General features: G+C 37.5%; 5 protein-coding genes across 9 annotated transcripts; 1 reads left to right on the top strand and 4 right to left on the bottom strand.

Moving 5' to 3' along the window:
• Window positions 1-304: 304 nt before the first annotated feature.
• Window positions 305-3613, bottom strand: LOC105961868 (FRIGIDA-like protein 4a). Its single transcript, XM_012986135.2, has 3 exons — window positions 2332-3613; window positions 1417-1592; window positions 305-1113 (listed from the first exon to the last, which is right to left on the bottom strand). Exons 1-3 carry the CDS (start codon window positions 3257-3259, stop codon window positions 625-627), a joined length of 1593 nt encoding a protein of 530 aa, XP_012841589.2. The 5' UTR covers window positions 3260-3613; the 3' UTR covers window positions 305-624.
• Window positions 3614-6328: 2715 nt separating this feature from the next.
• On the bottom strand, window positions 6329-10868 carry LOC105961857 (uncharacterized). Of its 2 annotated transcripts, XM_088813418.1 has the most exons (9): window positions 10522-10868; window positions 10312-10436; window positions 9892-9996; window positions 9369-9461; window positions 8616-8690; window positions 8329-8391; window positions 7328-7437; window positions 7170-7237; window positions 6329-6556 (listed from the first exon to the last, which is right to left on the bottom strand). In XM_088813418.1, exons 1-8 carry the CDS (start codon window positions 10748-10750, stop codon window positions 7210-7212), a joined length of 828 nt encoding a protein of 275 aa, XP_088669544.1. In that variant the 5' UTR covers window positions 10751-10868; the 3' UTR covers window positions 6329-6556; window positions 7170-7209. The 2 variants fall into 2 exon arrangements, with proteins under 2 accessions (XP_088669544.1, XP_012841577.2); XM_012986123.2 differs by lacking the exon at window positions 6329-6556 and having other exon boundaries at window positions 6974-7237.
• Window positions 10869-11392: 524 nt separating this feature from the next.
• LOC105961839 (Acyl-CoA N-acyltransferase with RING/FYVE/PHD-type zinc finger protein) lies at window positions 11393-16867 on the bottom strand. Of its 4 annotated transcripts, none has more exons than XM_012986106.2 (9): window positions 16638-16867; window positions 14553-16555; window positions 14147-14279; window positions 13956-14038; window positions 13436-13671; window positions 13130-13216; window positions 12921-13020; window positions 12633-12825; window positions 11393-12515 (listed from the first exon to the last, which is right to left on the bottom strand). In XM_012986106.2, exons 2-9 carry the CDS (start codon window positions 16416-16418, stop codon window positions 11572-11574), a joined length of 3642 nt encoding a protein of 1213 aa, XP_012841560.2. In that variant the 5' UTR covers window positions 16419-16555; window positions 16638-16867; the 3' UTR covers window positions 11393-11571. The 4 variants fall into 4 exon arrangements, with proteins under 4 accessions (XP_012841560.2, XP_012841568.2, XP_088670768.1 ...); XM_012986114.2 differs by having other exon boundaries at window positions 16643-16867; XM_088814642.1 differs by having other exon boundaries at window positions 11393-12512; window positions 16643-16865.
• Window positions 16868-17766: 899 nt separating this feature from the next.
• Window positions 17767-21270, bottom strand: WNK2 (WNK family serine/threonine-protein kinase 2). Its single transcript, XM_088813280.1, has 7 exons — window positions 20727-21270; window positions 20560-20597; window positions 20224-20451; window positions 19896-20116; window positions 19574-19731; window positions 19033-19483; window positions 17767-18379 (listed from the first exon to the last, which is right to left on the bottom strand). Exons 1-7 carry the CDS (start codon window positions 20799-20801, stop codon window positions 17982-17984), a joined length of 1569 nt encoding a protein of 522 aa, XP_088669406.1. The 5' UTR covers window positions 20802-21270; the 3' UTR covers window positions 17767-17981.
• Window positions 21271-23892: 2622 nt separating this feature from the next.
• LOC105970811 (PKS-NRPS hybrid synthetase cheA-like) lies at window positions 23893-26576 on the top strand. The gene is made up of 2 exons (XM_088814138.1): window positions 23893-25119; window positions 25205-26576. The coding sequence occupies exons 1-2, from the start codon at window positions 24260-24262 to the stop codon at window positions 26574-26576; spliced, it is 2232 nt and encodes a 743-aa protein (XP_088670264.1). The 5' UTR covers window positions 23893-24259.
• The last annotated feature ends 1110 nt before the right edge of the window (window positions 26577-27686 follow it).

The following is a 27686-nucleotide window of genomic DNA, read 5'->3' as shown; positions in this document are numbered from 1 at the left end:
ATATCTTATGATCATCTTATTATAAAATATATATGGAGCTCTAATAGGGTAAAACGGGTACAAACTAAACAAAAATCCACATAATCTAAAATAATCCATTAGATTTAACACCGCAAGGGTGGACGTGTAATAAGATTCATAGTTGAAGTGTAGTTGTAATTATCCAAACATGATAAAAAAAATTCTAATTTAACCTCACCTCAGGGAAGTGGTCTTAATTTGTTAAAGGGAGGTTTTTACCCCCTCCATTATTTACTCCTTTGTACAAAAAAAAGAAAGAAAAAAAAAGAGATGATCAAGAAGGTTTTGGTAAAGGAAATTATAGATGAGATTTCCTAGTATTAGTAGAGAGCGTTCATTTGTAATAAACTTTTCACAACAACCTAAGTACAACTACAAGTTTTCAACAATCAGAAAATACATCCTGCCCCTTTCGTCAAAAGGTCAGTAATTAAATAAAAAGGATCAACACACAGATAAAAAAGAGGCTAACACCATTAAAGGTTAGTGATTACAGACCCATTAAAAAGAAACGACATTTTTTTTCGATTTTTCTTGTCATATGATAATATATCAGTAGTAGTCACCTTCCCCCCCGAGAGTCGTCGTCATCGCAGTCTCTATTCAGTAGTAAGCTTGCTGGTAAGCAGGTGCCATCCCATTACTGTATCCACCGTACGCTGCCGGAAAGTTCACCGGGGAAACAGGGTAAGCTCCGACGATAGCCGGAGAAGCAGGGTGGGCCTCCGGTGAGTACACGTAAGAAGGGCTCCTGCTGCCGTGGGCATAAACTGCGGGCATTGCAGGGTAGGCTACTGCAGAGGGGTACTGTGTGTGAGAAGGTGACCTCATGTAGGTTGGTGGGGAAGGGAAAGACGAGACGTAGGCGTTTGTTGAACGGCCGGCCTTGGCTGGGGGCATTGGCCCACCGTTGCTTGCTCTTGTTCGTTTGGCAGCTGGGCTTGCGGGCTTCTTCTTCTCGATCTTGACCTTCTCTAGCTCGGAGAGGCGTTTCTTGAGGTTGTCGGAGGGGAAGTCGTTTTCGAGTTTGTATTCCTCGATGCATCTTAGAACTGCTCGGATGGCTGATTGCTCTTTCTTGGCTGCCATGTGCTGTTTTAAGAAATGTCGAATAGGGTTAATGAATCAATTAAGCATCGTAATATACACTCCAATGTGTAGTTCAGCCAATTCAGTATTACAGACAAGACGCGTATAATCGTAATTTAGTTCAAGGACAATGTCTGAAAGAACCCAGTAACCAATGAAATCAAGAAAAGCAAGCGAATATGGAAAACAGGGTTTAGGAATAGGTAAGGGTGGAAATTGGAATGCAATTTTCAATTTCCGCCGATTTTCATCCGAAAATTTACGATTTTGGAACAATAATTTTCAGAAGACAAAAGAAATACTAACCGCAGCACGGCCTGAATTGTTTGGATCCTCCATAATCGATGTAGCTGCCTTCTTAGCATCTTTAAGGAAAGCCTTGAGCATCGGGACAGGGGGGAATCTGTCGGCAAGGCCAACTTCATATGTAAAATGTACAGCATCTACCTGTTGTCCCCTTCCAATTAATTCTTTAATCATATCTGCAAAATAGATATCAATTGCACTGAGACACTGCATATGAACTTCTACCATAGCTAGCTGCAAGAATATAGGAACGACACTGCTCACTTACACGAACAAGAAAAACATAAAAAAAATCAATGAACCTATATGGATACAGCAGGAAAACGTCTAGTATGTTATATACAAACAAGTTTCAATGAGCATTAAGTTTCAGTGAACATATTTTGCACGATAATATAAGCTCTATGTCATTCACTAAAGATCTAAAATACGTACAAGATTGCTGTTAACTCAAGGCCCTCGTGGACATCCTCAAGGTTTAACTACAGTTCCCCAACTCCGACTATGTAACCCCACTGCTTGTTGCATGTATGCACTTACCCTCGAGATTACATAGGGTAGAACGACGCAACAGTAATTTGACAAACAAAGCCATATTCTTCAAATCCAAGAAATGGCAGTAGTCTCCTAGCATTAACAATTACCGAACTTAAAGGAAACCACACTCTACACAAAAATCCAGGAAAGAACTTCAAAAATTGTAGATAAGATGATCTTCGAGTTTACGTTTCCTTTCATTTACTCATCTAGAAGAATCAGTACAAACTATCTCGTGGATTTTAACGCTCCATTATCGAAACCCGTACGAACCACCTCATTATAGAAACCTCGACTTCAATTCAAAACACACACACACACATCAAAACCATAAAAACAGTAATTTCCTCAAAACAAATAAAATTAATAATAATTTACCGGGCATCTTATCTGCAAGGCCAAGAGAAACAGCAAGTTTAGGCATCTGCTTCCTCCACGCCGAGGCGACAACAAGCTTCCTATACAAATCAACATCATCATCCTTAACAATTCCGAAAGTCACCAAATGCTGCAAGAAAGTGTGCACATCGGGCGTCTTGACGTTTTCGATCCCGCCCCTCTCCTCCAAGCTCTTCTTCCACGCCTCGGCTATCTCGACCGCCTTCCCTTTAATAGTCGGGGTTACGAGCATCCTCTCCTTCCCCAACACGGGATCCACCATCACCGGAATCAGAGACTCCAACAACAACACGCACGCCCACCCCAAATCGTAGCTGTTACTAGCACTGCTGCTGTTCCCCGCCGCCGCCACCGGAAAAACCTCCGAGATGGCTTCGAGGACAAATCTCGGCGGATCGACGCAATCGGAGAGGGCTTTGGGCAATTCCGATCTGAAAAGCTCGATTTCCTTCTTCCTGGAGGTGACGAACACCCAGAACTGCTTGGCCGCCATTTTGTGGCAGAAGCTTCTCAATTTCATCAACAGGCCTTCGGTATCGTCGACCTCCGGCTCCTCAATTTGAGCGTCGTCGGCGGCGGCGGCGGACGGAACGGAGAACGAGACGGACATTTTCGCCGTCTTCTCGAGGTTGTCGAAGACGATCGACATGGATTTCGAGATGGACGACTCGCGAGTTTCTAGGGCTTGCAGAGACTGCTGAGTCTCGTTGTTCAAGGCTTGGAGCTTGGCCTTGAGATCGTCGGATTTTTTTATGATGTCCTGCTCCAGGGAGGAGAAGTGGTCGGAGAGTTCCTTCCAGAGGAGGGTGCAGCTCGTCATCAGCGAGGTTTGGCGCTGGAAATCGTCGAAACTCGGCGGCGGCGGCGGAGGGTGAGTCAACTCGCCTGGATCGGGGAGCGAACCCATTGTGAGATGGAGGGAATTGAGTTTTGAGTCGAGAGAGAGAAAACCCGGGTGTGTGTGTGTGGGGGGGTGAAATTTTGAACCCTAGGAGAAAATTCTAGAGAGAGAGAGAGGGAGGAGTGAGAAAGTGTTGGTGGTGGGGAGATAAAGTTAAGGTAACGTGAAGGGAAGGGGTAGGGGTAGGGGAGTACGGAGATTGATGACGTGGACGAATATGAGGGTGACAGGTGTGAGTTTGTCGGGTGGGAAACCGGGGGGAGAAGGTGGTGGAGGCTAACGTGAGCTGGGATTGGTTGGTGCGCATTGTAAAATACAGTTATACAGGTATTTTGTTACAGTTTACTTTCAGTGAAGAATGTCAGTCACTTGTTGAAGAATGTCGTATTGATATTTTCTTTTCTTTTTTTATTTCAAGTGTTTTTGTCTGTTTTTTTTTATGTACTAGATATTTATTATTATTTAATTAGTTCTTCTGTGTATTAAATACGTAATATATTTATTTATTCTTTGGAATACATTTCCTAGAGGCCTATGTTTGCAAATAGTATAAACCATACTACAATATAAATTTAGGACCGGAAATTGAGTCGGAGCTAACTAAAGTCTAATGACTCGCCCCAATTATATTTAAGTTGAGTCTAATTTTAGTTAGTCGGGTCGAGTTTGAGCTTATTACGGCTCAACCCAATTAAGTTCCACCCGATTAAGTTAATAACTATATATATAATTTATTATTGTAATGATATGACCTAAAGTACAAGTTACAATTGTATTATATTATTTTATTTTGTAAGAATGAAAAATAAAAGGAATTAAGTGATGGCGGTAATAGTAATCAAATAAGAATCAAGTAAAAAGATATCCACCAAAACTTATTAAAATTTATTTGTCTATGATTTTTATCCTATTTTGTTATTCATGAATATTCTAGATTTTGCTCTTTAGGTGTTTTTTTTTTAACACGTTCAGGTGTACTGTTGTAAAACACATAATTAATATATTGTTAAATATAAGCCGATATAAACTCGAAACTCGAAAAATTACATGAACAGAATTTGATCCTATAATAATGAGGCTCAATGATATATGAACTTGAGTCTATAATAATTAGACTCGATAGCATGTGAATTTGAACCAATAAAACTCGACTCATATGGCCCAATTGCGAGCCCAAATTGAAATGAAATATTGGTTGCTAGTGCTATCAAATATCAATAGTATCACTTTGATATTATATATATATATATATATTTTTAAACTTATGATACTATATTTCAGTCGGCATAAATATAATAATCACAAAATATAATAAATTCAATATGATTTTTGTTTATAACCACTTAATTTGTTTCTCGACTACAGACCACAGAATATGTGACTGATGTACTATGAATACTTTTTTATCTCTTCAGTATTGATAAATCATTTTATTAGATATATGTAAACTTTATATGGATCTATTCATTCACGTCTTCAATTAAATAATTGAATTAATTAAACATCAAATCAAATTAAATAAAGTTCAATTAAGCAATGAATCATGACATTTACCAAAAGAATCATTAGAATTTTTTTAAATTCAAAAATTGAAATCTAATTAAATCCAATACAAAATACTTTTAACTCTACATAATTCCATCCAAACCTTAAATTAAATTGAAAAAATAAAATTTCAGAAGAAAGAGATGTTTGGGGGATGTTTGGATAGTGAGATAAATAATTGAAATAAAGAAAGAAAAAGCTTTCGCGGAAATCGAAGAGAGAGAGAGAAAAGTAAAAATTAAGGCTGAAAAGCTGGAAAAAGTGGTGGGGGCGTGGCGGTGGTGGTGGTGGTGGCCCAACCCACTGACCACCACGTGATCGCAGTCAGATAAAGTAAAGACGTTTGCCGGCCGGACTTCAAAGACTCTATGTAGACATATATATATTATATTATATATATAGGTTAGGTATTGTTTACCCAAACAGTCCTCTATTCTCATTCCAATTTCTCACTTATTGGGGGAAAAAATATGATGTGGATAAGAATAATAATGTAAACCCCAAACAAAGAAAATAATTGAATGGTTAGGTAACATCTATCTTATATATTTATTTCTTCTTGAGACTCTTTTCAACATGTAATTTATGGGTCCGTTTGACTAAGCTTATTTTCAACAATTAATATACTCCTATATTTCATAAGTTGTTTTAAGAACTGATAAGTTGTTACGTCTCATTTTTTAAATTATTTTTTAATGTGGATAATGAGCTTATAAGCTATTTTAGTTCATTATAAGATTTCAAAATACAAAAAGGCGGGATAAATGTATTTTTTGTTTAAAATTCTTATTTGCTCGCAAACAGATTTCTTTTTTGAATATTTAAGACATTTTTTTTTAAAATTACCAAACACTTTGAAATAACTTATAAACATCATGCCACTTATGCCCTGGGCGACAGACGTGCTACAACGGCCCGGACAAAGGGTCGCGATCCTACAAGGGTGAGTTAACCCCAAAAACCCATACTCACTTGAGATTGCAAGCTACAACTCGCATGCCAGCCTCTTAAACATCTTATAAACTTTTTTTAACAATTTATAAGCTTAGCTAAAATCCTCTGAGTTTCGTTTCGAGTTTTTTTCATGAAAATTTTGAACGCAAAAACCCACAAGGGTGAGCTAACCCCAAAAACCCATTCTCACTTCAGATTGCAGGCTACAACTCGCATGCATAAGCCTCTTAACCATCTTATAAGCTCTTTTTAACAGCTTATAAGTTTAGCCAAACACCCTCTAAGTTACTTTTGAGTCTTTTTCATGAAAATTTTGAAGATATCAAAAGTTGATTTGAAATCTATAAAACAATAGCTCAAAAAGATCCAAGCTAAGAATTTAAAATATCTTGCAGAATAAAGTTATCAAACAAAAACCCAATGAATATATAGTTATTTATTAGAAATATCTTAAGGTAGTTGTACATTAATAATTAATTTTTGAAGTAGTATACACAAAAGTTTCTTTTTGTTTTTCAATTTTTGATCTCTTAACTTTGTTTTATTATCGTATATGTATATATAAAGAAAAGGACATTATTAATTTATTATTATATTAAAAATAAATAAATAAAAAAGACAGAAGTGTTGATGTAATAATTTCAGAGTCCATACCCTAAAAAAGAGATGAACAGATGAAGAGGCATGCGCACCTGCAAAATCTGATTATCTGAAACAGTACTAAAGTGCGCTGACTCGGGGAAGGTGAGTGGGAGTCTTTGGATGCTCTGCTCAACTCACCAAAATTACTACTTTGACCTTGTCCTATCAAATTGCACGTGCCTAAGTCTTGGTTTTTTTAGTTACATTACACAATTAATGGATGTAATGATTAAGATTAGGACAAATTACAGCCACAACGAGGTATGTCAAATTGTGAAAAAATCTTTCATGTATGGGTAATTACAACGACCCCTCAACTATACATTATCTTACACGTCCACCTTTACGGTATCAAATTTAACTACTGAACGAGAGTATTTTTCTTTAAGACAATACATAGTTGATGGGTGATTGTAATTATCCAAAATTGAGGGGTATTTTTTAATTTGAGCTTACCTGAAAGGTGGCCGTAATTTGCCTTCAAGATTAAACAACATTTAAACTCAGTGTGCTATAAGTCCTAGAATCTTAATAGGACTTTCTTTTGTTTTGTTGAAATCTAGGTGTAAACATCTAACATTTAATTAAATTAAATTAAATTAAAAGAAAATGTTCTCAAGGTAGACAATTTAAATTTGTTATAGCTATGTAAAAAGAGAGCAACTCCAAATGTGCTTATACCACAGCAAAATATGTTACAACAATGATGTTTTAATTTAATGCATGAAAATGGCTGCAAACTATGATATATAGTATAGACGAAACGAAGGCAAACCTTATTGCAGATTCTTTTCGGTAGAATTGATGGAAGTATATCAAGTTCGTGACAGGACGCCTTTCGAGCTACAAATCGAGAAACGTCGATGTTACGCTTTATCGTAATGAATACAATTTTGCAGTATTACCATAATAACCATAATGAATACAACAAACCTAGGCACACTTCCACGACGACGAGGATCGTATTCGGTGGCTTGACGAAGAGCCCTTGCAAAGGCCTTGAAGGTTGCTTCTATAATGTGGTGCGAGTTTTTCCCAGCAAGCTATGTAGTTTCAATCCGAATATACATTAATTCAGATATCCAATTGAATTAAATTACACACTATGGGATTGTTTACTTCGTGGTATTACGACTTGGATATACTATTTTGTGCAATCTAATATCATATTTACTTCCTAAGAACCCGTTATCAGACTGGTATTGGCTCGACAGAGCGGAATCAATGGCTCTTAAGAGATTGCTTACGTTTGTGCTAAATCTTACGGTTATCAGGAGTGTACATTGAATGTGATTCGGTGCTGGCTATTAAGGCTGTTCGAGAATGCCAAAGGGAGTGATTGGGATTTAGAGTACATTGTTCGAGATTGTCTTCCGAGTATTGGAATCTCTTGAATTTTTTATAGACAGAAGAATACCATAGCGGATAATCTTGTGGATTGGGCACACACACATCATCAATAGCTTGAGTTATTTAGACAAAATCGATTTACCGAAGTTAGTACATTGACTCTTAGGCTTGATCTTCTTTGATGCAACCTTAAGGGTCGGTTCCTATAATACTATCATTTATTTATGAAATAAAATCCACATTTTAATTATTAAAAAAAAAAAGGCGGTCGATATTGGTAGGGTTGAAGGGTAACTTTGTCAGTTACTGTTGGATTTACGAAAACAGAGGGAGTATTTTGAAGAGATTTTCTGTAAAGGGGCTACTTGTCCGGAAGCAAATGGTAGTGGCATATTTCCTCGACGAAGTAGTTTACCGACTTGAGGGCAAACACAAATGTCCAGGTCGGTGTGGTAAATGTAGGGAACTAATTGATTGCATTCAATTTTTACCAACATAAACGTCTACTAGACGGTATCAAACTTTCAACTAGCTACCCCTAACAATGTATACGAACGGTTTGAGAGTTGAGAAGAATATTTTACCTGTCGTATGTGTAGTGTCATTCCAGAAGTATTGACCACGGACTGAAAGAAGTGCTCCACCAGCTGAAAGCAACATGTTCGACTAGAGTCAGTAGACCTAAGAGGAGTTCGGGTCAGAAGTAAAATCGGGGACTATACTTAATGGATAGTTCTGGATTTGGGGCAAAAGAGAAGAGCAGGTATTTTCACTATTAAACACAGGATCGATCCGAGTAACAGCTCCACTTGAAATAGTAAGATAATTCGAATGGGACAATGATGTCAAGTACATATAGAGCACAAAGTACCTGTGTATCGTAAGTTCCAACTCTCTCGGTCGGTATGTTCAAATCATAACTCAAATGTGGCCTTCCAGATAAATCCTATAAAACAAATTCAAAAGGAGAATATTTTTACAGAATATACCAACATTAATCATAATATCGGAAACAGCATTTCTGGTTAGCTATGCATGTGAAAACTGATCATAGACTATTAAGGCTTCACGAAGCAAGCATATCCAACAAAGATTGAGATTACTCCAATGTACAATCATACGTCAATTACCTCTCTTTCTGGTTACATTTCACTAGGTAATAAGTATAGCTATATTACATGGATTCAATGTGATAATGGTTGCAAACTAGATAAGCAAATAAACAAATGTCTTTTATCTATGAATTTGCCGAAAGGCTCAATGTGTACGGAAATTGAAAAACATACAGTAATTGCTTTGAGATTAGGCAAAACAAATACGTTTATTCCAGTTAAGCTATCTTTCGATTGGCTGTCTGTATCACCTAGCAAACCTAGAAGTGGCGATTTTAGATTCAATATATTCATTCCTCGTGAAGGTTTTTCACCACAATAATGCAACAACATCTCACTATGTCGTTTGATTCGGGACGAAGAAACATTGCATCATATACACCAATTTTGAAGATGGCAAATGTCCACATAAATGATAGAAATTATTTTCTGCCCTTGCCTGCTTAAATAATCGCTTCGTGTATTCATGCTTTTATGGGAAATAAATATGTTAGTTTTTGCCAGCATCGTACCAGTGAAACATGTACAAGTGCTTCATCGAGAGGAGCTGAGAAGTCTCCAAACCGGTTGATTCCTTTCCTATCACCAAGTGCTTGCAACAAAGCCTGCATGAGTAATCAGTCTTATTGCCCGAAGATTTGCACTAACGACACAAAGTTGACTAATGAAAGGAAAATATATTTATAAGCTTCTTTTAGTCAAACTGTCCTACTTTGAACAAGGAACTTGAAAATCTGAACCTAGAATAGATAATAGATCTTTATTTGAACACGGTACATAATATTATCCAATGTAGCAACATTCGAAAATGATTCCCAATTTGAAACGAATCAAATCCACGCGGCTAGTAAAAAGGGCAATCTCGATAAATATTTGTTGTGAAGTAGTGCGAATTTTCAAACCGTAACAATTTATTTTTAGAAGTTAGGACAAATAGCACATGAAGCAATAGAAAGAAAAGAATATACTCTAAAATTCACCCATAAGTTCATAATACGATAAACTAAAACGCAAAGAGCTTATTCGGAAACTTACGGTCCCAATAGCTAAGGCAACATCTTCATTTGTGTGATGATCGTCAATATGAATATCCCCCGTTGCCTTCACATGCATGTCAAATAGTCCATGTGAAGCAAGTTGCTGTAACAAATTTGACGACGAAGCCCGCATTTAGCATTCGAGCAGATTTAAATTTACCCACAAAAAAGAAATACAATGAACACTAACTGCAAACATAATGATATGCTTCTTGACTACTCAACATATTTATGTTGGATTGGCCTTACGAAATAAATAATTTCTCAATTAACAAACGAAACAAACTGCATCCCTAATTTTAAATTTAGCCTAGTAATATTTACAGCTTAACCTGCTTGTGATTTAAGCTTATAATCAGAATGAAACCCTATGTTCTTCATAAATTAAAAACCGTTAAATAATTCAAAAAAAACTTACATCTAACATGTGATCGAGAAAAGGAATGCCCGAATTATTTTCAGCAACGGAATCACCATCCAAATTAATCTTCACATACACATTCGTCTCCTTAGTAACCCTCTTCACCTCTCCAATTCGTCCTCCTGCAATTTCCGAACATTATCAAACAACAAGCCAAACAGCAACACAAAAATCAGCATAAATTAAGTTAAAATTCAACTAATTCACCATCATTTTCCGTTAACGACGGAGAACCATTGGCAGCAGCAGCAGATACGCGAGCGGCTGTGGATTCCATCGGAGGCGCTGCGAGGTGTGTGGAGAAGAGCTGTAGCCTGCGCCGCTGGAGGTGGGCGGGGAGGAGAAGACGATGCGGTCGATGAATCGGTGAATTGCAAAGACGCGATTGAGGCGAATACGACTGGTTCAAGGTACGGTGAGGAATAGAAAGCTCCATACGCGGAGGAGAACGGCGGCGGCGAGTGGTGGTGCTCGGCGGGGAGGAGTTGAATAGGTATTTAGTTTTACTTATGAAGTAGTTAGTCTTTTACTCATTAAGCCCAACAGCCCAACCCAATAATAAATGTTCAATTTTGTAAATATTTTTCTTTAGGATAAATTATGAAAAACTCCATCATGTTTGGGTAATTACAACCACCCCAATTAACTATGAATCTTCTTACACATTCGCCCTTGCGGTGTCAAATTTAGTGGAGTGGAGTCTTCTAAATTATATAGAATATTCTTCGGTTTGTAACCGTTTTACTCCATTCGAGCTTCATATTTTAAAACAAGATGATCATAAGGTGTGTCTCTTAGCTTGTAAATATAAGATTGTAAGATTGTGGTGCATCAGAAACTGCATATTTGCACAAAACGAGTGCAAATTAAAGAATATTCCACGAAATCTAAAAGGTTCTGTTGAATTATACCATAAGGGTGGACGTCTAAGAAGATTCATAGGTGATGGGTGATTGTAATTACCCAAACATCAGGGATTTTTTTCATAATTTGACCTTATCTCATGGGGTAATCGTAGTTTACCCTTAATTTCATAAAGTTTAAAAAAAAATTAAAAAAAAAAAAAAGAAAACCTTAATTTTGGGTGAAAATCATGGATTCCAAAATATGATATAGATATATACAAAGTATATAATAGTATAATACTGATTCACCCACTTTCTGGTAAACTGATTCCAAGAACTAACAACAATTGCAGCCAAATTCTGAACAATTTATGCAAAAACAAACAAAAACCATTTAATTGATCACAGTATATTATGTCTCAGTAGTGGCTGTAGTATTCTCAATCAAAGCTTCACAAGAAGAAACGGGCGAAGCAACTTTTCCGTCAACCGCACGGTCGGTCTCGTTTTCTTTTTCTCCACTGGGTTTATCAGAATTTGGATCCTGCTTTAACTGTTCCAGAAGCTCCTCCTCATCAACAACTGTGGTTGTCTGAGAAGATTCGATCGATCTGCCATTTACGGCTTCGGTGGGGCCCACATCTTCAGAAACAACTTTTCCGTCAACCACATGATCGGTCTCGTTTTCTTCTCCACTGGGTTTATCAGAATTTGGATCATGCTTTGACTGTTCCAAATGCTTCTCCTCATCAACAACTGTGGTTGTCTGAGAAGATTCGATCGAGCTGTCATTTACGGCTTCGGTGGGGCCCACATCTTCAAAAATAATTTTTCCGTCAGCCACACGATTGGTCTCGTTGTCTTCTCCACTGGGTTTATCAGAATTCGGATCCTGCTTTAACTGTTCCAAAGGCTCCTCATCAACAACTGTGGTTGTCTGACAAGATTCGATCGAGCTGTCATTTACAGCTTCAGTGGGGCCCACATCTTCAGAAACATTCACCGCGGGACCCACATCAACCTCAACATTCGCAGATTTTGAACTCTCTGCATTTAGAGTTTCGTCTGAAGAGTCTGCGTTATCCTTGTCAGAGACGTTGTTATTGCATTCATCAGGTGAGGGAAAGGATTTCAAGTTAGCATACGATTCTTCTTTTAGCTCGTTTTCCACCTCAGCGGAATTAGCTGCAGCTGTATTATTATCAGATTCACAAATAGCATTTGAAGGGCCAGAATCCAACACATCATCTTCGTCACTATTTTGCTTTTGCTCCAACAATGGTTTAATATCGGAATTATTTACCAAACCAGGCAACTGAGGCTGATTGTTAGTTGATTCAGAAACCTTCACACCTACTATACCATTAAAAAAAAGAGGCAAAATCAGAGGCATGGCCAAAATAGTTCGATTTTGTTGGCTCGACATAAAAAAAAAAAAAAAAAAAAAAAAAAAAAAAAAAAAAAACTGTGTACCATCGGAATTTTCTTGCTTCACTAACTCCTTGTGTAGCATATCTGTGCCCGGAAACACCAACATATTCATGGACTTCATTTCTTTCTTGTGTAAATCCTCGATTTTGTGGAAACCAAAAACCGTAGTCCACGTGTTCATATGCTCTGATATAGTTGGAATAATCAATTGTCCGACCTTGAGAGAGCGAAGTTCCTGTAATCACAACATGGTTATTAAATCACTAGTCCAGTGATGCATACTTAAACAACTCGAGTGTATAGAGACTAAAAGTCCATTATTATTCTTACTGTTTCAATTGCAGAGAGAAGGCGCCGACACATTCCTTGCCGCCTATATATCTCACGAGTCGCAATAAATGGCATCTCAGCTAGACGGGTTCCATGGAGCCTAACAAAGAAACGAAAAAAAAATTGTCGTTCAACTTAACCATAAATTAATGATTATTACTGTCACAACAAACATAGACAATGTCAATGTGAAGTATTTGTCTTATTACCTGATAGAAGCTGCAGATATTATTTCATCACCGCGCTCCAAAATTGCTGTATAAAACCCACGATAATTCAGCCGGTTGAAGTTTGATCTGCAAGATTCAAGACAGTATCATTACTTTTCTGTTGCCAAGGACACTTGTTCGGTTACATAATAAATTTACGTACTCACAGGTTTTTTGAAAACGTGCAAGATTTATACAAATACTAGAAGAACAGAGGTTATCGACCACTAATCGTAATATGTGCTAAGAATTAAGTGTAACATCAAAAGAAGGCTGAAGAAAAAAACATGGTCGATAACAGCTTACCCGCAGTTATAGACGACATTATGTATGATATTTATTCCACTCTTCCTATCCATGATGGGCAAGAAACACTCGTCCATAACAGATAATGCAACAGCTAGCTTAGAGTTGCTTTCCACCCTTTGAAGAAATCCACGGTGCGAGGCGTCCGACACATCTGTTCTTTGAATAAGAGACCATGAATATCCTGCCTCTAATTCATGTTTGACTCCAAGAATCTTCTGCATGTGATCATGTAGCTGCAGAACCAAAAAGAATATAACGACATGAAACAGCAAAATCAACACAAAATCGAACGAGGTTTAGTGAAGCCTAATGATGAAAAACACTCAAACAGAGAGAAGTTGATGAAACAGACCGACTTTAATTCCATTCAAAATCGTGTAATTTTTTTCTTCAAGAAAATAATTTCTAATTTGCCGATTCAGACCCAATAGTTCAGAATGATGCAGAAACGAAAAGAACGACATTTTTTTCCGGGTCCTAACTATTGATTTCAAGAAGGAAAAATATAAGCAAATACCTCTTGGCACTTCAGCCCACAGAAAGATGAACCGTTCGAACTTGTAGGTACATCATGCACCTTCTCACTGCACGATTTGTGATCTAAAAAATAAAGATAGAAATATTTCAAATGACCATACTGAAAACATGTATGCATGTGTGTTTGGGTGAATACTGTACTGAGAAATTTAACCACATAAATACAATTACATTTTTTCTCACAGAAGCTGCATCTGTTAAGTTCACTGCCAGCTGTATCGTTTTCTTCAGCAACATTTTCATTGGCATACCCACAAAATTTGCATGTACAATTCGGGCAGTTCCAATCACCCGAAGGAAGCATCTGCAATACGATAAAGAATATAAGAACCTCAACATAATCCATAAAGTATGTATCAAAAATCATCTACGATAATTAACCGGGCAAAAATTTCAGAACATACTGCCTATATATGTTATTTGGCCATTCACACACATGAAAGAAAATCACTTACATCCAAAAATCACGTAATGCAATAAATCTCATAGGAACAATAAAAAATATCAATAATCGAAAAGGTAATAAACACAATCAAATGCGCAAGTATTTAGTGCCATTAGCTATCGAATGCAGTACCTTTATTTCTAAACAGATCTGATGAAAAGTCGAAGGACAACTATCACAGCAGATCAAATCACCTCCATCGCCACAAACGCCACACGTGTCATCATCCGGGTCATCACTATCAATATCAACCGAATGAAAATCCTTACGTAAATCCTCATCTTGACTGTTCCACGCATCAATCTGGCACTGCAAAAGGTTCGATCCAGACTCCAAATATATGTTCTGGAACGGCTGTCTCAACTTGCTCCCAGCATGCAGCTCAAACTTCGAAACCGAAAGGATTTTACTACAACACCCACAGTGAATCCCATCCCTCGTTACCCAACCTTCCAACATAGCCCTAATCCTTCTTCGATTCATATACTGCACTTTCTCACTCAACTGTGCTGTACCGCAGTCAATCAGCCATGCCAATACCGTTCTTTTCCCACTATACGGAACGTATCCATCAGACTCCGAGTTTTCCCCTTTATCGGAACCACGCACCAAAAGGGTGCATCTCCCTATCACTTTACTTGTTCTTCCCTGCAAGATATTAGACTTTGAAACGGTAGAAGTATTTTCAACTCCGATTTTCTTGGACTTCTTTTTCGGCGAATCGTCACTTTCACTCGATTGGTTATGATTCTGATCGCTGTCTGAGCTTTCTGCAGCCTCCCTCGTGGCAGATCTCTTACCAACCTTGGTCGTCCCATGTTTTCTCTTCCGTTTCATTTCTTCCTCGAGTTTCTTTTTGGTTTGTCGGGTGAGTTTGTTAATCAGATTTTCAGATATAGGTGCGAATGAAGGAGAGGCAACATCGACTTTACTTTCGCCGTTATCTTCCCCTAACTGTTTCTTGAATGCATCATAAGCCTTGGTAATCGACCAGTACGCTGTTCCACGGGGGTTAATGTACACAGAATCTTGGTAGTCTCTGTTCCGTCTCGGTCTATAATCTATAGTCCACCCCGCATCAACCAACATCGTTCTTATCTTCTCCCGTAACATTTGCTTCTCAGTAGTTCCACCACGTTTAACTTTCCCTTCTTTGCCCTCACTAGGAGTCGAATTTTCACGAGCGAAAGATCCCTCTTCCTCCTTCTTCACACCTTTCCTCGAGCTAGCTTGTCGACTTGGCTGCGTCACCTTCAACTCAGTATCGGTCTCAACTTCTGAATCTCGAGCCTTCTTGCCTTTACTCAACAACGGTTTCACAGTTTCCAGCTTCGTCTCTTTTTCCTCCTTATCAACGCATTTCTCCTTGTCAACAAACAAACCTCGATTTCTAGGTGTCTTTGGATAATTCGGCGACGGTGCCAACAAATCCTTCTTAACAACATCATAATTCTTCTTATTCACCTTAACTTTCAGCACCCCGTTTTTCCCCTGCAACCTAATCGACTCATCCTCCTCTACTAAACCCTTACTCCTTCCACTACTAGAACCATCCAACTTCTGTTTATCTTTTTGTTTGTGCTTATGTTTACGTTTATCCACACCAAAATCCCTATCAGACGAACCAACACGAAGATCCTTCGCTTTCCCACTCCCATTACAGTCAACCCTCTTGTACCTATCCTCCGAATACTCACTCCTCATCTTTTTGCCATCGAACTCGTCGTACTCGTCGAACTCGAACAAATCGAACCTACTCCTCTTCCTCTCACCACTAACCCCAATTGAGCCATTACTACTACTCAGTCTCTTGTCTTTCACTCTCCTTCTCATGAACTCCAATGACTCATCCTCATCACTCGAACTACTTTCAACTAATCTACCTGGATTATTAATCCCACCTGGATTATTAATCCCAACTTTCTTTTTGATAATCAAACAACCCGACGAACTTTTCTTCTTCAATACTCCTCCACCTGATCTTACGCTCCCTTCCATTTTTCATGCATCGACTATAATTACAAAACCCCTTTCAATTCTACACAAATTCGCGAGAAACCCACCACGAATTCACCCTTGAATTGCAATTTTTTTTCCAAATTGGTTCTGAATTCTGCCTCCCAGCATTAACAGATCTGAAGCAACACTGAGAAAAATTAGCAATAGTCACCAATTAACACAAAGAAGTGATTTTTTTTCGAATTATTATTATTTTACCTCACCGGAAATTCATGAATTTTGGTTTAATCGGAGATCAATTCAAACTTCTTGACGTAGTTTGCCGACGAAGCAATTAATTGCGTAGAATAGCAGATTCAAAGAACTCCAAATTGGGATTCCGTCTGTGCATACAGCATATATGTATGTATATATCCTTGTTTATATTTGGGCAAGAGAATATGAAAAGAACAATAGAAGGGGAACTTTTAAAAGAAACAAAACCCCAAAAAGGGCAAATAAAGAAAATAATAATAATAATAATAATAATAATTATTATTATTATTATTTAAATGTTCCATATGATGGTACATTCATATTGATCAATGATCATAATAAATGTGTTTCTGAATTTCGGAATAAAATCATATTATATTAACAAACTTAAAAATATGAATCTAGTTATTCCAATTTTGATTAGAAATCGTCCTATAAATAATTTAAAATTGATTTATTGAGTATTAAAAGTATATTTTTTGAAACAAATATATGGGCTCAAATTATAGTTTTAGTCCACTTACAATATGTGATTTAAGATCCAGTCCAAAAAGGCCCAAATATTTATTTTCGGCCTATTTTTAGTTACTTGTGAGTTTTTTTTTTTTTTTCTTTTTTTAAATTTATTATTTAAGAGTTTTAGCTCGTAAATCTCTTTTAGCTAGTTTCGTATACCAGATATTCCTTAGTAATATACATTGGATACTGCAGTCTCCATCTTTAAGTTTCGCTTACAATTAGCTCGTTATTTGCCTGAAACGTGTGAACTGCCCCTCACTTTATATCATAATTACAACTACACTTCATTTCTACTTCAAAAAGATATTACTGCTCATAAAGACGCGTTTTTTAACAAAATTGTTTTCAATACATAGTTATTTATTTATCATAAATCAATTGGTGATGTTACTAATGTAACATACATACATATACTTATTTCAACCAAGTGAAAAATCTATAAACTACAACCGAAGAAAAAAAAATCAGCAAATTTCAGACATAAAGACATAAAGTAGATTGAGATATTGACAGCTAATAAAAAAATTCAAGAAAATAACATAAATTTCATAATCAAACTCAAATTTTGTTTAATTTAACATATACAATATAAAACAATTTTCAGGCAATGTTATTTGTTTTTTTAATTTTTTTTTCTTATCATTAATCAGTTAGTAATGTACATACATATACTCATTTAACCCAAATGAAAAAATCTATAAAAAAAAAAAAAATCAGCAAATTTCAGACAAACTCTCACAACCTTGTAAGAACAAGCCTCTAGTATCAGTATTTGACAATTTCTATTTATTTAATTTTTTTTGTGGGTCAAATCTATTGCATCAACATTCAACAATGTACATCATCATCATCAGTGACACACTTTTCGGACCCTTCGAATTGATACGTAATCTCCTCGAAACGGCCATGCGTGGTCCCACATCCATTCTTCGAGCACTGATGAAGAGCCGCCTGCAGATTCTTATCCGAGGACAAATAGCCTTCGAGAAAATCGTCCGACGAACCGCATTCGTTACAGCAGCCGCTGTTCTTGTGGGTGGGGCTTTCTTCTATGTGGACCCCACTTCTCCAATCGGGGACCAAGGACACGATCTCACCGTCGATCATTTCTGCGATCTTGGTCACGTCTTGGTCTGTGATATCCAACTCGGCTACCATTTCGGTCGCGACGCTTAGAGCTGTGTCGGCTTCGATGTCGAATGGAAAATAAATGTTTCGAACTGGACCTGTAATTAAAGGAACCAATTTTAAGACGTATATAAAATGAATTCAGGGGTGCTTAATTTTTTCTTTTTAAAAAAAAAAAAAAGGAAAATTAGTATCTATCTCAGCATCGACATGATCAGAAAACAATATTATCGGCGAGCTCAAAGGGGTACTATTTTTAACTTTAATTCTTGTTCATATTAGGGGGGGGTTGTGCTAATAAAAATAATTTAGGGGTGCTTAATGCAAAAACAAAACAAACTTTATGAGGTACTATTCGCCTTCGATTCTCGATCATAGGTACTAAATGAGGGGTGCTTATTGCAAAAAAAAATAATAATAATAAGAACTAAAATCTATCTCAGCATCAACATGATAAAAAAACATGAACTACCGGTGAGCTCCTAGGGGTACTATTTGCCTTTAATTGTCGATTATAGAGGGGTTTATGTTAATTAAAAATAATTGAGGGGTGCTTAATGCAAAAAAAAAAAAAAAACTAGAATCTATCTCAGCATCAACATGATCAGAAAATGAACTATCAGTGAGTTCCAATGAGTACATGTTAGCCTTTGCCTTTCATTCTTGATCATAGAATTCGGGGGGTTTATGCAAATAAAAATAATTCAGAGGTGCTAAATGCAAACAAAAAGAAAAACAAAAAAATATTTACCTTCCTTATCTGCAATTCTGAGTCTCAAGAAGATATTATCATCTTCCCCTCTTCTCCCTTTAATCGTAATATCGACGTTTTCCAAGTGTTCGTCCTCCTCGTGGCAAGTGAACAAATCGATCTCGTTCGCTTCGTATTCGACCGAGCGGCAATCCAAGTCGTTTTCTTGTTCGTAATAGCCAACGAAATTGCTGTACCCGTTGACCAAAGAACTCGTCGTGCTATGATGAGCACTGCTCAATAGACGCTGACTCAGCATGGGGCCCATTTCATCGTAGTCCCGATGATAACTCAATGGCCTCAAATCGTGAATATAGTCTTCGATTTGGAGGAAAGGGTCGTTGAGAAGCTCCCATGCCGACAGCCTGTCGGAGACGGTTGCCAAACATTTCTCGACGAATCTACGAACTTCCGGATCTTTTACTTTGTATAGAGCATCCGGTTTATTCCCCTAATACGATAAATATTTTATATTATATTACGCTTACGAAGAGTAAGTTTATGGGAGGAAAAAAAAAAGAATTAAGTTTGGAATTCTTACGGAGACGACTTTTTTGTAAATTTGGGCGGGGTGGGTGCATTCACTATACGGATACTCGAAAGTTACCATTTCGAGAATGCACATGCCGAAGGAATAAATGTCAACTAATTCGTTATATTCCTCTTCGTAGACTTCGGGAGCCATGAACTCCGGTGTTCCTGATAAAATCGATGAACTTACGTAAGTTTTATGCCTCGTTTGGTTCCTAATATAAGATTAAGAGAGTGTTTGGCTAAGCGGTTATCAACTAAACATTTAATTAATCAACCATGACTATCCTTCTTAATTACCAACCAACCAAACAAGACCTCAAAAAAATTACCTACACATCGAGCGGCATGGGATTTCCGAAGCATTGCAGCGAGTCCAAGGTCGCCGATTTTGACTTCACCTTGGTTCCCGTTGATGAAGATGTTGTCGCATTTGAGGTCTCTATGAATTACGGGAGGATCGTGGCTATGGAGGTAAAGAAGGCCGTGCAAAATTTGTCGGCACCAATGCTTTATTGCTCTAATGTTCACCTTCTTATGTTTCAGCCTATACCTTTTTTTTTTTTTTTTTTTGTTTATCGAATTAAAGATTAGATTACGTTACAATCGAAAGTTCAAAAACACGAGGGAAAAATCTGCTACGAGTGAGGAAAAACTTACTGTCGGAGAGTGCCGGAAGTGAACAATTCGGTGACGAAGTTGATGTTCCGATTGGCGGTGTCGACCCAAGAAGTGCAGAACTTCATTATATTGCTGTGTTTCAATGTTTTGAGGAGATGGATTTCGCAGTAAAGCCTCTCGAGATCTTCGGGGCTTTGTAAGAAATCGAAAAGCTTTACTTGGTTCCATGCTACTTCTATCCCTTCATACTCATCGAAAGCTCTATAACTACACACAAAATCAAAACAATTATACACACACACCGAAAACACACACACACACACACACACACAAACAAACACACACTGAGAAAATCGAATCAAATTTAATACTTACACTGTTTTTGAAGACCCTTTTCCAAGAATCTCAGCGTACTGCAATCAACAGAGATGCAACAAAAGTAAGAAACTCAAATCCAACAAAACAGTAATTTAATTGTAAGAACAGAGACATAGTGGCAAGAATGTAATTACAGAACAAAGACTGAAAAAAGACATACATACCCTTCCATATCTTCCAGTTGGATCAACTTCTACAAAATCAGACTCATCTGAATCAAGATCAACAACACCATTCATTCCTTTTAGGGGGGAGAGAGAGAGAGAGGAGAGAGAGAGAGAGAGAGAGAGAGAGAGAGAGAGAGAGAGAGAGAGAGAGAGAGAGAGAGAGAGAGAGAGAGAGAGAGAGAGAGAGAGAGACCCAATTCAGAATTCAAGAATCGTTGTAAGGAGAAATTATTGCAAGAAATCTTCTGGGCTAAAATGGTATTAGAAACAAAAAAAATCCAATCTTTATTATAACTGCATAAAAAAGCCCAAAACTTGACAACGGAAAGAACACTTGCCACCGATCTTGCTTTATTTCTTTTTCAATTGGGTTTTTTTTTTTTTTTTCAACTTTTCAATCTCAATCACGAGCTGCAAAACAAAAACCACACACACACACACACACACACCGATTGACCCACAGATTTTGTAATGGCTCTGTGGTACTACTAACATGTGTCTGTGTACGTATATGTGTATGTATATATTTATGTATATATATATATATATATATATATATATATATATATATATATATATATATATGAATTTTTCAAAGATATACAGGGATGAAACAGCTTTTGCTAGAAAGGGGACCAAGAAAGTATTAAATTAAAATTAGAATTAAATTAAATAATATCTGTTGTTGTATATGTGGCATCTGGCAGTGGCACAGGTGGGTGTCGAGGATTAGTACAAATCATGGTACTTTTGATTTTGATTTTTACATAGGTTTGGGTAAATTCTGGGATTTTATTTTTTCTGTTTTTCAAGAATGAATCTGATTGGTTTATGGGAATTTGCAATTTCATTTAATTGAGTGTATTAATTAATTACTTTGTTTATTTTTAAGTGGTGTTTAAAAAATAAAAATCGGGCTAAGTGACATTCGCTCGTTCGATAATTTTCGTGTTAGGGCCAAATTTATTGTTTTCGATTTTTTTATAACAACATTATTAACAGATTAATGAAGTGAAAAGCTCGAATCGTGTGATTTTTCTTATTAAAATCGAGATAATGTAACTATTTACTTACTTAATAAAACTAAGGGAGTATCGTCGAGTTATTAGGACTTGGTTGATTTAGATGCAGATCTAGTCGACAAGGCCGACAAATGTTCTACGAGGACCCCATAAGTAAAATAAGTTTTAACTCTTTATATAAAAATGAAATATTTAAATAGAGGCCTTGATGTTTATAAGATACAATTCAAAGTCACAAAATTTATTTTTATATTTAAGATTGTAAATTATAAATAAAATAAAGTATGCGGTTAAAATTGTGCCAATTGTATTCAAGGATTGAGCCAACTGACTGAAGCTCCATTTTTTGGCCCGATTAAGCTTCTTGAGCCACTTATACCAGTTGATTGAATTTGGACCGTTTAATTTCGATTGAGTTACCGTTTTTAGTTATTGATTATTAACCACAAATTAAATCTTCAAAAGCACAATATTTTTTTAAAAAATTCCATTAGAAAATGATAGTTGCACGTACAATATGTCATCATTAGTCCCTTTTTCTATATAATTACAACTACCTTAATCTTACCTAATTATCTAGGTTAAATACCTATCAATGCCTACTTTAACTTCAACTTACAAAAGTCATATAATGTTAATTAATACAACTTAAAGACTCATTACACAATTAACTATACATAGCTTTGACCTTAGAGTTGACTTATTTAAACTTCTACAATAGTATGCACTATGAATATACAGTTATCGAGATCAGCAAAATTCTGTTAATTTAACAAAACATTAATTTAACACGTTCTTCTCGAATTGGGACTAAAAGAATTATTATTTATTAATTTATCGAGATTCTACTGTATATTGAATCTAATGATTGGTGTCTAGAATGTATAAATAAAAATGAATATATCACGATATTAAAAATATAATTGGATGCATCTCCGAAAAATATCATAAAATCGACATGGGACATCAAGTTATTTGATGCACATGAAAGTGTACGATGATGGTCCGGATGGTGGAAGACATACATGCATTGATATCCCCTTGTCCTTTTAAGACTTTGGGCAAAGAAATTTCAAAGGAGTGAGCTAATTTTAGGTGTACCCAACTACATTTAATTTCTTTGTCTTATAACTTTGTCAATACACAACTCAAATAAATTTGAATTCTCTCCATTAAATGAGTTCAAAATGCCCACTACAGTCAGTGCCAGAGCCAGTAATTACGAGAGTTTGAGGGCAACACCCCAATTATTATTATTTTTTGTTTCGTTCACATAAAGTAGCACAAAATAAATGCAGATAACCATAATTAGAGGGACAAAATAACCTTATAGTTGAAAATCTGATTTCTTGAAAATGTTTTCGGTGGAAAAAAAACTTGAAGAAGAAAAAGTACGCTTAAGACTGCATACGAAGTATTAATTTTAACAATAGTAATTTTGGGCTCTATGGATGTGCAAAATTAAATTATTTGGATTGCGTTGCGATTAATCATAAATTTTAATTAATAAATTGTATAATTTCAATTATGTAGAAGGAGTAATGCCAAATTAAAATAAATATTGGTGTGGCTATGTCTATATAAATTGACACACAAAAAGAAATTATATGCACATGCAAGACCACATGGGCACACATGAGCTCAAAAGAGACGCATCACACATGCCTTATTTATTATTTATTTATTTATTTAATTCAATAAATAAATATTGATGATGATAATTGAAGGGATTTGCTTTTTACCGTTTGAAAAAGGCTATTTACCGTTCAAAAAAACTCTCTCTCTCTCTCTCTAAAAAAAATTGCTCTCAAGACAATTTCTTCACAAATCATTCTTATTGGTGTGATATACGAACATAAATGAATTTATCGAATGAAGATCGGGATAGCGAACACAGCGAGGTAAAAATTCCGTCTTTTCGATCGAAAAAACTGGGCTAAACATTCAAAAGCCCAACTTGGGCGCCCGACAGTGCAGTGCACGCCCATGTTGGGCGTGCAGTTGGCTGTTACACGCCCATTTTGGGCGTTTGTAGGCCAACTGCACGCCCAACATGGGCGTGCACTGCACTGCCGGGCGCCCGACTTGGGCTTTTGAATTTTAAACCTTTTTTTTTTTTTTTTTTTTTTTAAATCAATTTTTTTATGTTTTTTTCAGGACGATACGACTACATTTGAAGTTGATCATACCGATTATTTTACCACTACTCAGTTGTTTGACTCAAAGGATGAGGTAGTGGTTTGGGTGAGGTTCGTTGCAAGAGGTCTTTTTGTGAAAATAGTAAAAAGAAGCAGTCCTAAAAAAAAGATTTTTTTGACTTGTGACCTATTCGGGGAAAAACGAGAATGTCCATCAACTAATCCAGAAGCGCGCCCGAGAAGGACCGGTAGCAAAAAGATAGGCTGTGGTTTTTATATTGTCGGAGAGCTACGATGGGATGATAAATGGGAGGTCAGAGTAATATACGGGAAGCATAATCATGTTCCGATATACAAGTCCGGGCATGGGATGAGTGCATTGTCTCAGGAGGAGGCGAAGATCATTAGTGATCTGTCACAAAGTCATGTGCCGCCCAAGAAGATTTTGGCTAACTTGAGACAAAATGGTTTGGGCCTCGATGCTTATTCAAAACAAATATACAATCAGAAGGCGAAATTGAAAAGACTATCTAGGGGTGACCGTACAGTGATGCAACATTTGATTGGGTTGCTTGAGGAGCATAACTATTACAAGTGGTTCCGCACTGATGAAACTACACATGCAGTTACTGATTTGATGTGGGCTCACCCTCAATCTGTGGAATTGTTAAGTAAGTTTCCGTACGTATTACTACTTGACAGTACTTACAAAACAAATCAGTACAAATTGCCTTTGTTGGAGATTGTTGGTGTTACTCCTGTCGGGAAAAATTTTACTGTTGCAGTCGCATTTTTGCGCCATGAAAATGAAGACCATTACACATGGGTGTTGCAAAAGCTGAAGAGACTTTTCCCCCCTCAGACTCTACCTAGTGCCATCGTGACGGATCGAGAGTTAGGGCTCATAAAGGCGCTAGAGAATGTATTTCCGACCGTACCTCATCTCTTATGTCTTTGGCACATTAACATGAATGTGGGGCGTCGTGCTTCAAGATGTCTCGGCAATAGTAGGCGTCGCGGCACGGCTTTTGTAGTTGGCGTGTGGCAAACTTTGGTAAAATCAGTGTCTGAAGAAGATTTCGCCAGGAATTACACAGCTTTGACGGACGAGTACGCGAATTATCCAGATTTGATTGAGTATCTCCAATACACTTGGCTCGTATACAAAGAGAAATTTGTAAAAGCATGGACGGATCTAATTTTCCATTTGGGTAATACATCGACAAGCAGGTATTTATTTATAAGTGGTTAAATACATATACTTAACTTACTGTCATGTAGTTTATTGAAACATAGCATATTCTAAACATATTAGGGTGGAGAGCAACCATAGAGCATTGAAGAGATGGTTGGAATCGTCCACGGGTGGCTTTGACACATTTTGGGCACAGTATCACTCAATGATGAAAGATCAATTTAACGAGATACTAGCCGATTTTGCAAAATCAAAGAGGATTCGGGCCCAGACGATCAACGTGCCCGTATTTAAAATATTGTCCAGTGGAATTGTAACACATAATGCTCTGCAGATGTTGGACGATGAGAAGGATGAAGACATAGACGGTTGCGTCTGTTATATGAGGAAATGTCTTGGACTCCCATGCAGACATGAAATTCGTGCAAAGATGAATGCACGACGTGGTGTGTTTTATGCAGAGGATGTCCACATTTTTTGGAGGACATTTATTTCGGGATTCGGGGATTCCCTAGATGAAAGTGTTGGTTCTGTTCCCGACCACAGGTCACAGGCTATTGGCAGGCTAGAAGGGTTAATGAATGATTTGCGTGAGCGGTCAGAAATTGAGATCACGGACGTGACAGATGCCATTTTTGAACGAATGCATCCCGGGGCCATGGAAATGAATGCGCCACAAGTACTAGACAACCCGAGAGGTAGACCGCGGACGAACTCTACACAGAGGGATTGGTCAGGGCATGAGTTTCCATTATTTCCGGGAGAAGGTGAAGAGTCTGGACGAGGGCGAGGACGAGGACGAGGACGATCACGAGGCAACAGAGGGCGTGGTTCATCTTCTGAGAGATCTAGCCGTGGTCGCGCTCGTTCATCGACCGTGAGTGGACCCGCAATAGGTCAAATTCCCCGACCCCCTTGGATGCGACACCTTCATTTCTGCCTTGTTCCGGAGGTTGTGACGTGGACGGACGTTCAAGGGGATGGTAATTGTGGTTATCGAAGCGTCGCGTGTGCAGTGAAGAACCACGAGGATGATTGGATGGATGTTAGAATGGATGTTTATAACTGTATTAAAACACACGAAGAGTTCTTCAAAGATTATTTCGGTGGTGGTAATTTAGTGTATCGGGTATTGGCGAGTGTCGCTTATTGGGACAACGCCCCAGCACCCTATGAGAAGTGGATGACTATCACGGACGTGGGCGTGGTTGTGGCAACATATTACAACGCGTTGGTATTGTCGGCTAGCAGCTTGGGCAATCAGACTTATTTACCACTTTGGGCTCCCGAAGGTGTTTCACAGTTATCTTACGAGATGACTATACTATTTCTTGAATCAGGAAGCCACTTTGTGTATGTGAAGATGAATGACAATTGTCCGCTTCCTCCGTTTGATAGACAGTGGGCGAGGTATAGCAACAATAGTGTTGCATATCTACCAGAGGCGTTGCGGAGTCGACGTGAAATGTGGGATATTCTTAATAGTGTTTGATTTAGTTTTGTTTATTTTGTTGGAATGAATGTGTTACTATTGACATTGTATGTTATTATTATTATTATGTTATGATGTTATAATAATAATAATAATAATAATTATTACCCTAATAATAATAATAATAATAATAATTAAAAAACGAAAATCAGGTCCTGAACACTAATAAACGGAAATCAGGTTATGGTTACAACATATTTTATTAAACATAAATTTAGCTTAAAAAACGAAAATCAGGTCCTGAACACTAATAAACGGAAATCAGGTTATGGTTACAACATATTTTATTAAACATAAATTTAGCTTAAAAAACGAAAATCAGGTCCTGAACACCTAAGTATCCCTCGTCCTACGCCTGCGGTGAGAATGTCGCCCTTGTGAGGGTCCTGCATCCCGACCATCGGCATCATCACGGTCCAACTGAAGATACTCAGCGAATGGGGCGCACATGTCCTGGATCGTCCTGAAGAAGTCATCGGGGATACGCCGATATCCTGGAATAGTAGAAGGAGGCAAGTTATCGTAGAAGTACGGATGCAACACTCGGGTGAGGTCATATATAGCCGGAACTGCAGATGGCTCCGCTCTCTCAACCGGCTCGGTACTAGGATCTACACGGACGTGGGTGTGGTCTAGATACCACGGCAAATACTCCGGATCCGACTCCCAAGCTGGACGCGCCTTCCGACCATAGTAATCTCGACTAAGCATGTGCGTGTGGGGGATACTCCACATCTGATCGCCGGGCTCATAGTTAACCTTGTAAGATGCTATTTTTCTCTCCCTCTTAGCACCTTTTAGCGGACGAATTGGGTCCGCCGGTTTAATCTGCCGAAACCCGAACTGACGCAAAACTCTATCGGGCATATAAGGCTCAACGGTATCCATCCATCGAATAGTCCCGTGATGAACCGTCTTTCCAACTTCAGATGCCACTTCCAATCCAAATGGCGTCCAATTCACCTACATTCATTTAATAATACACATATATTAATATAAAATGATGTATCGAATCGAGACGTCTACGATTATATAATACACATAGATACTTACATCTGACGGACGCATCGAATCGAGACGTCTACGATAATCTACAAGTACATCCTCGTC

This window comes from Erythranthe guttata, chromosome 14 (assembly GCF_056151865.1).
Source record: "Erythranthe guttata isolate IM_541 chromosome 14, IM_541, whole genome shotgun sequence".
NCBI lineage: Eukaryota > Viridiplantae > Streptophyta > Magnoliopsida > Lamiales > Phrymaceae > Erythranthe > Erythranthe guttata.
Note: the sequence above shows the minus strand (reverse complement) of the source record. Positions and strands in the feature narration are given on the sequence as shown.

What these genes read in the sequence shown, in the direction of transcription:
- LOC105961857 (XM_088813418.1), bottom strand. Translation starts at nt 10,750, where the DNA reads ATGGAGCTTTCTATTCCTCACCGTACCTTGAACCAGTCGTATTCGCCT. An exon ending in GTCGTTAACGGAAAATGATG is followed by an intron (nt 10,437 to 10,521) that starts GTGAATTAGTTG and finishes CGGAAATTGCAG; the next exon opens with GAGGACGAATTGGAGAGGTG. An exon ending in TTCTCGATCACATGTTAGAT is followed by an intron (nt 9,997 to 10,311) that starts GTAAGTTTTTTT and finishes AATTTGTTACAG; the next exon opens with CAACTTGCTTCACATGGACT.
- WNK2 (XM_088813280.1), bottom strand. Translation starts at nt 20,801, where the DNA reads ATGAATGGTGTTGTTGATCTTGATTCAGATGAGTCTGATTTTGTAGAA. An exon ending in ACTTCCGGCACTCTCCGACA is followed by an intron (nt 20,117 to 20,223) that starts GTAAGTTTTTCC and finishes AAAAAAAAAAAG; the next exon opens with GTATAGGCTGAAACATAAGA. An exon ending in CCATGCCGCTCGATGTGTAG is followed by an intron (nt 19,732 to 19,895) that starts GTAATTTTTTTG and finishes CGATTTTATCAG; the next exon opens with GAACACCGGAGTTCATGGCT.
- LOC105961868 (XM_012986135.2), bottom strand. Translation starts at nt 3,259, where the DNA reads ATGGGTTCGCTCCCCGATCCAGGCGAGTTGACTCACCCTCCGCCGCCG. An exon ending in CCTTGCAGATAAGATGCCCG is followed by an intron (nt 1,593 to 2,331) that starts GTAAATTATTAT and finishes TCTATTTTGCAG; the next exon opens with ATATGATTAAAGAATTAATT. An exon ending in ACAATTCAGGCCGTGCTGCG is followed by an intron (nt 1,114 to 1,416) that starts GTTAGTATTTCT and finishes TTCTTAAAACAG; the next exon opens with CACATGGCAGCCAAGAAAGA.
- LOC105961839 (XM_012986106.2), bottom strand. Translation starts at nt 16,418, where the DNA reads ATGGAAGGGAGCGTAAGATCAGGTGGAGGAGTATTGAAGAAGAAAAGT. An exon ending in AGATCTGTTTAGAAATAAAG is followed by an intron (nt 14,280 to 14,552) that starts GTACTGCATTCG and finishes ATCGTATTGCAG; the next exon opens with ATGCTTCCTTCGGGTGATTG. An exon ending in CAGCTTCTGTGAGAAAAAAT is followed by an intron (nt 14,039 to 14,146) that starts GTAATTGTATTT and finishes TTTATTTTTTAG; the next exon opens with ATCACAAATCGTGCAGTGAG.
- LOC105970811 (XM_088814138.1), top strand. Translation starts at nt 24,260, where the DNA reads ATGAGTGCATTGTCTCAGGAGGAGGCGAAGATCATTAGTGATCTGTCA. An exon ending in GGTAATACATCGACAAGCAG is followed by an intron (nt 25,120 to 25,204) that starts GTATTTATTTAT and finishes TAAACATATTAG; the next exon opens with GGTGGAGAGCAACCATAGAG.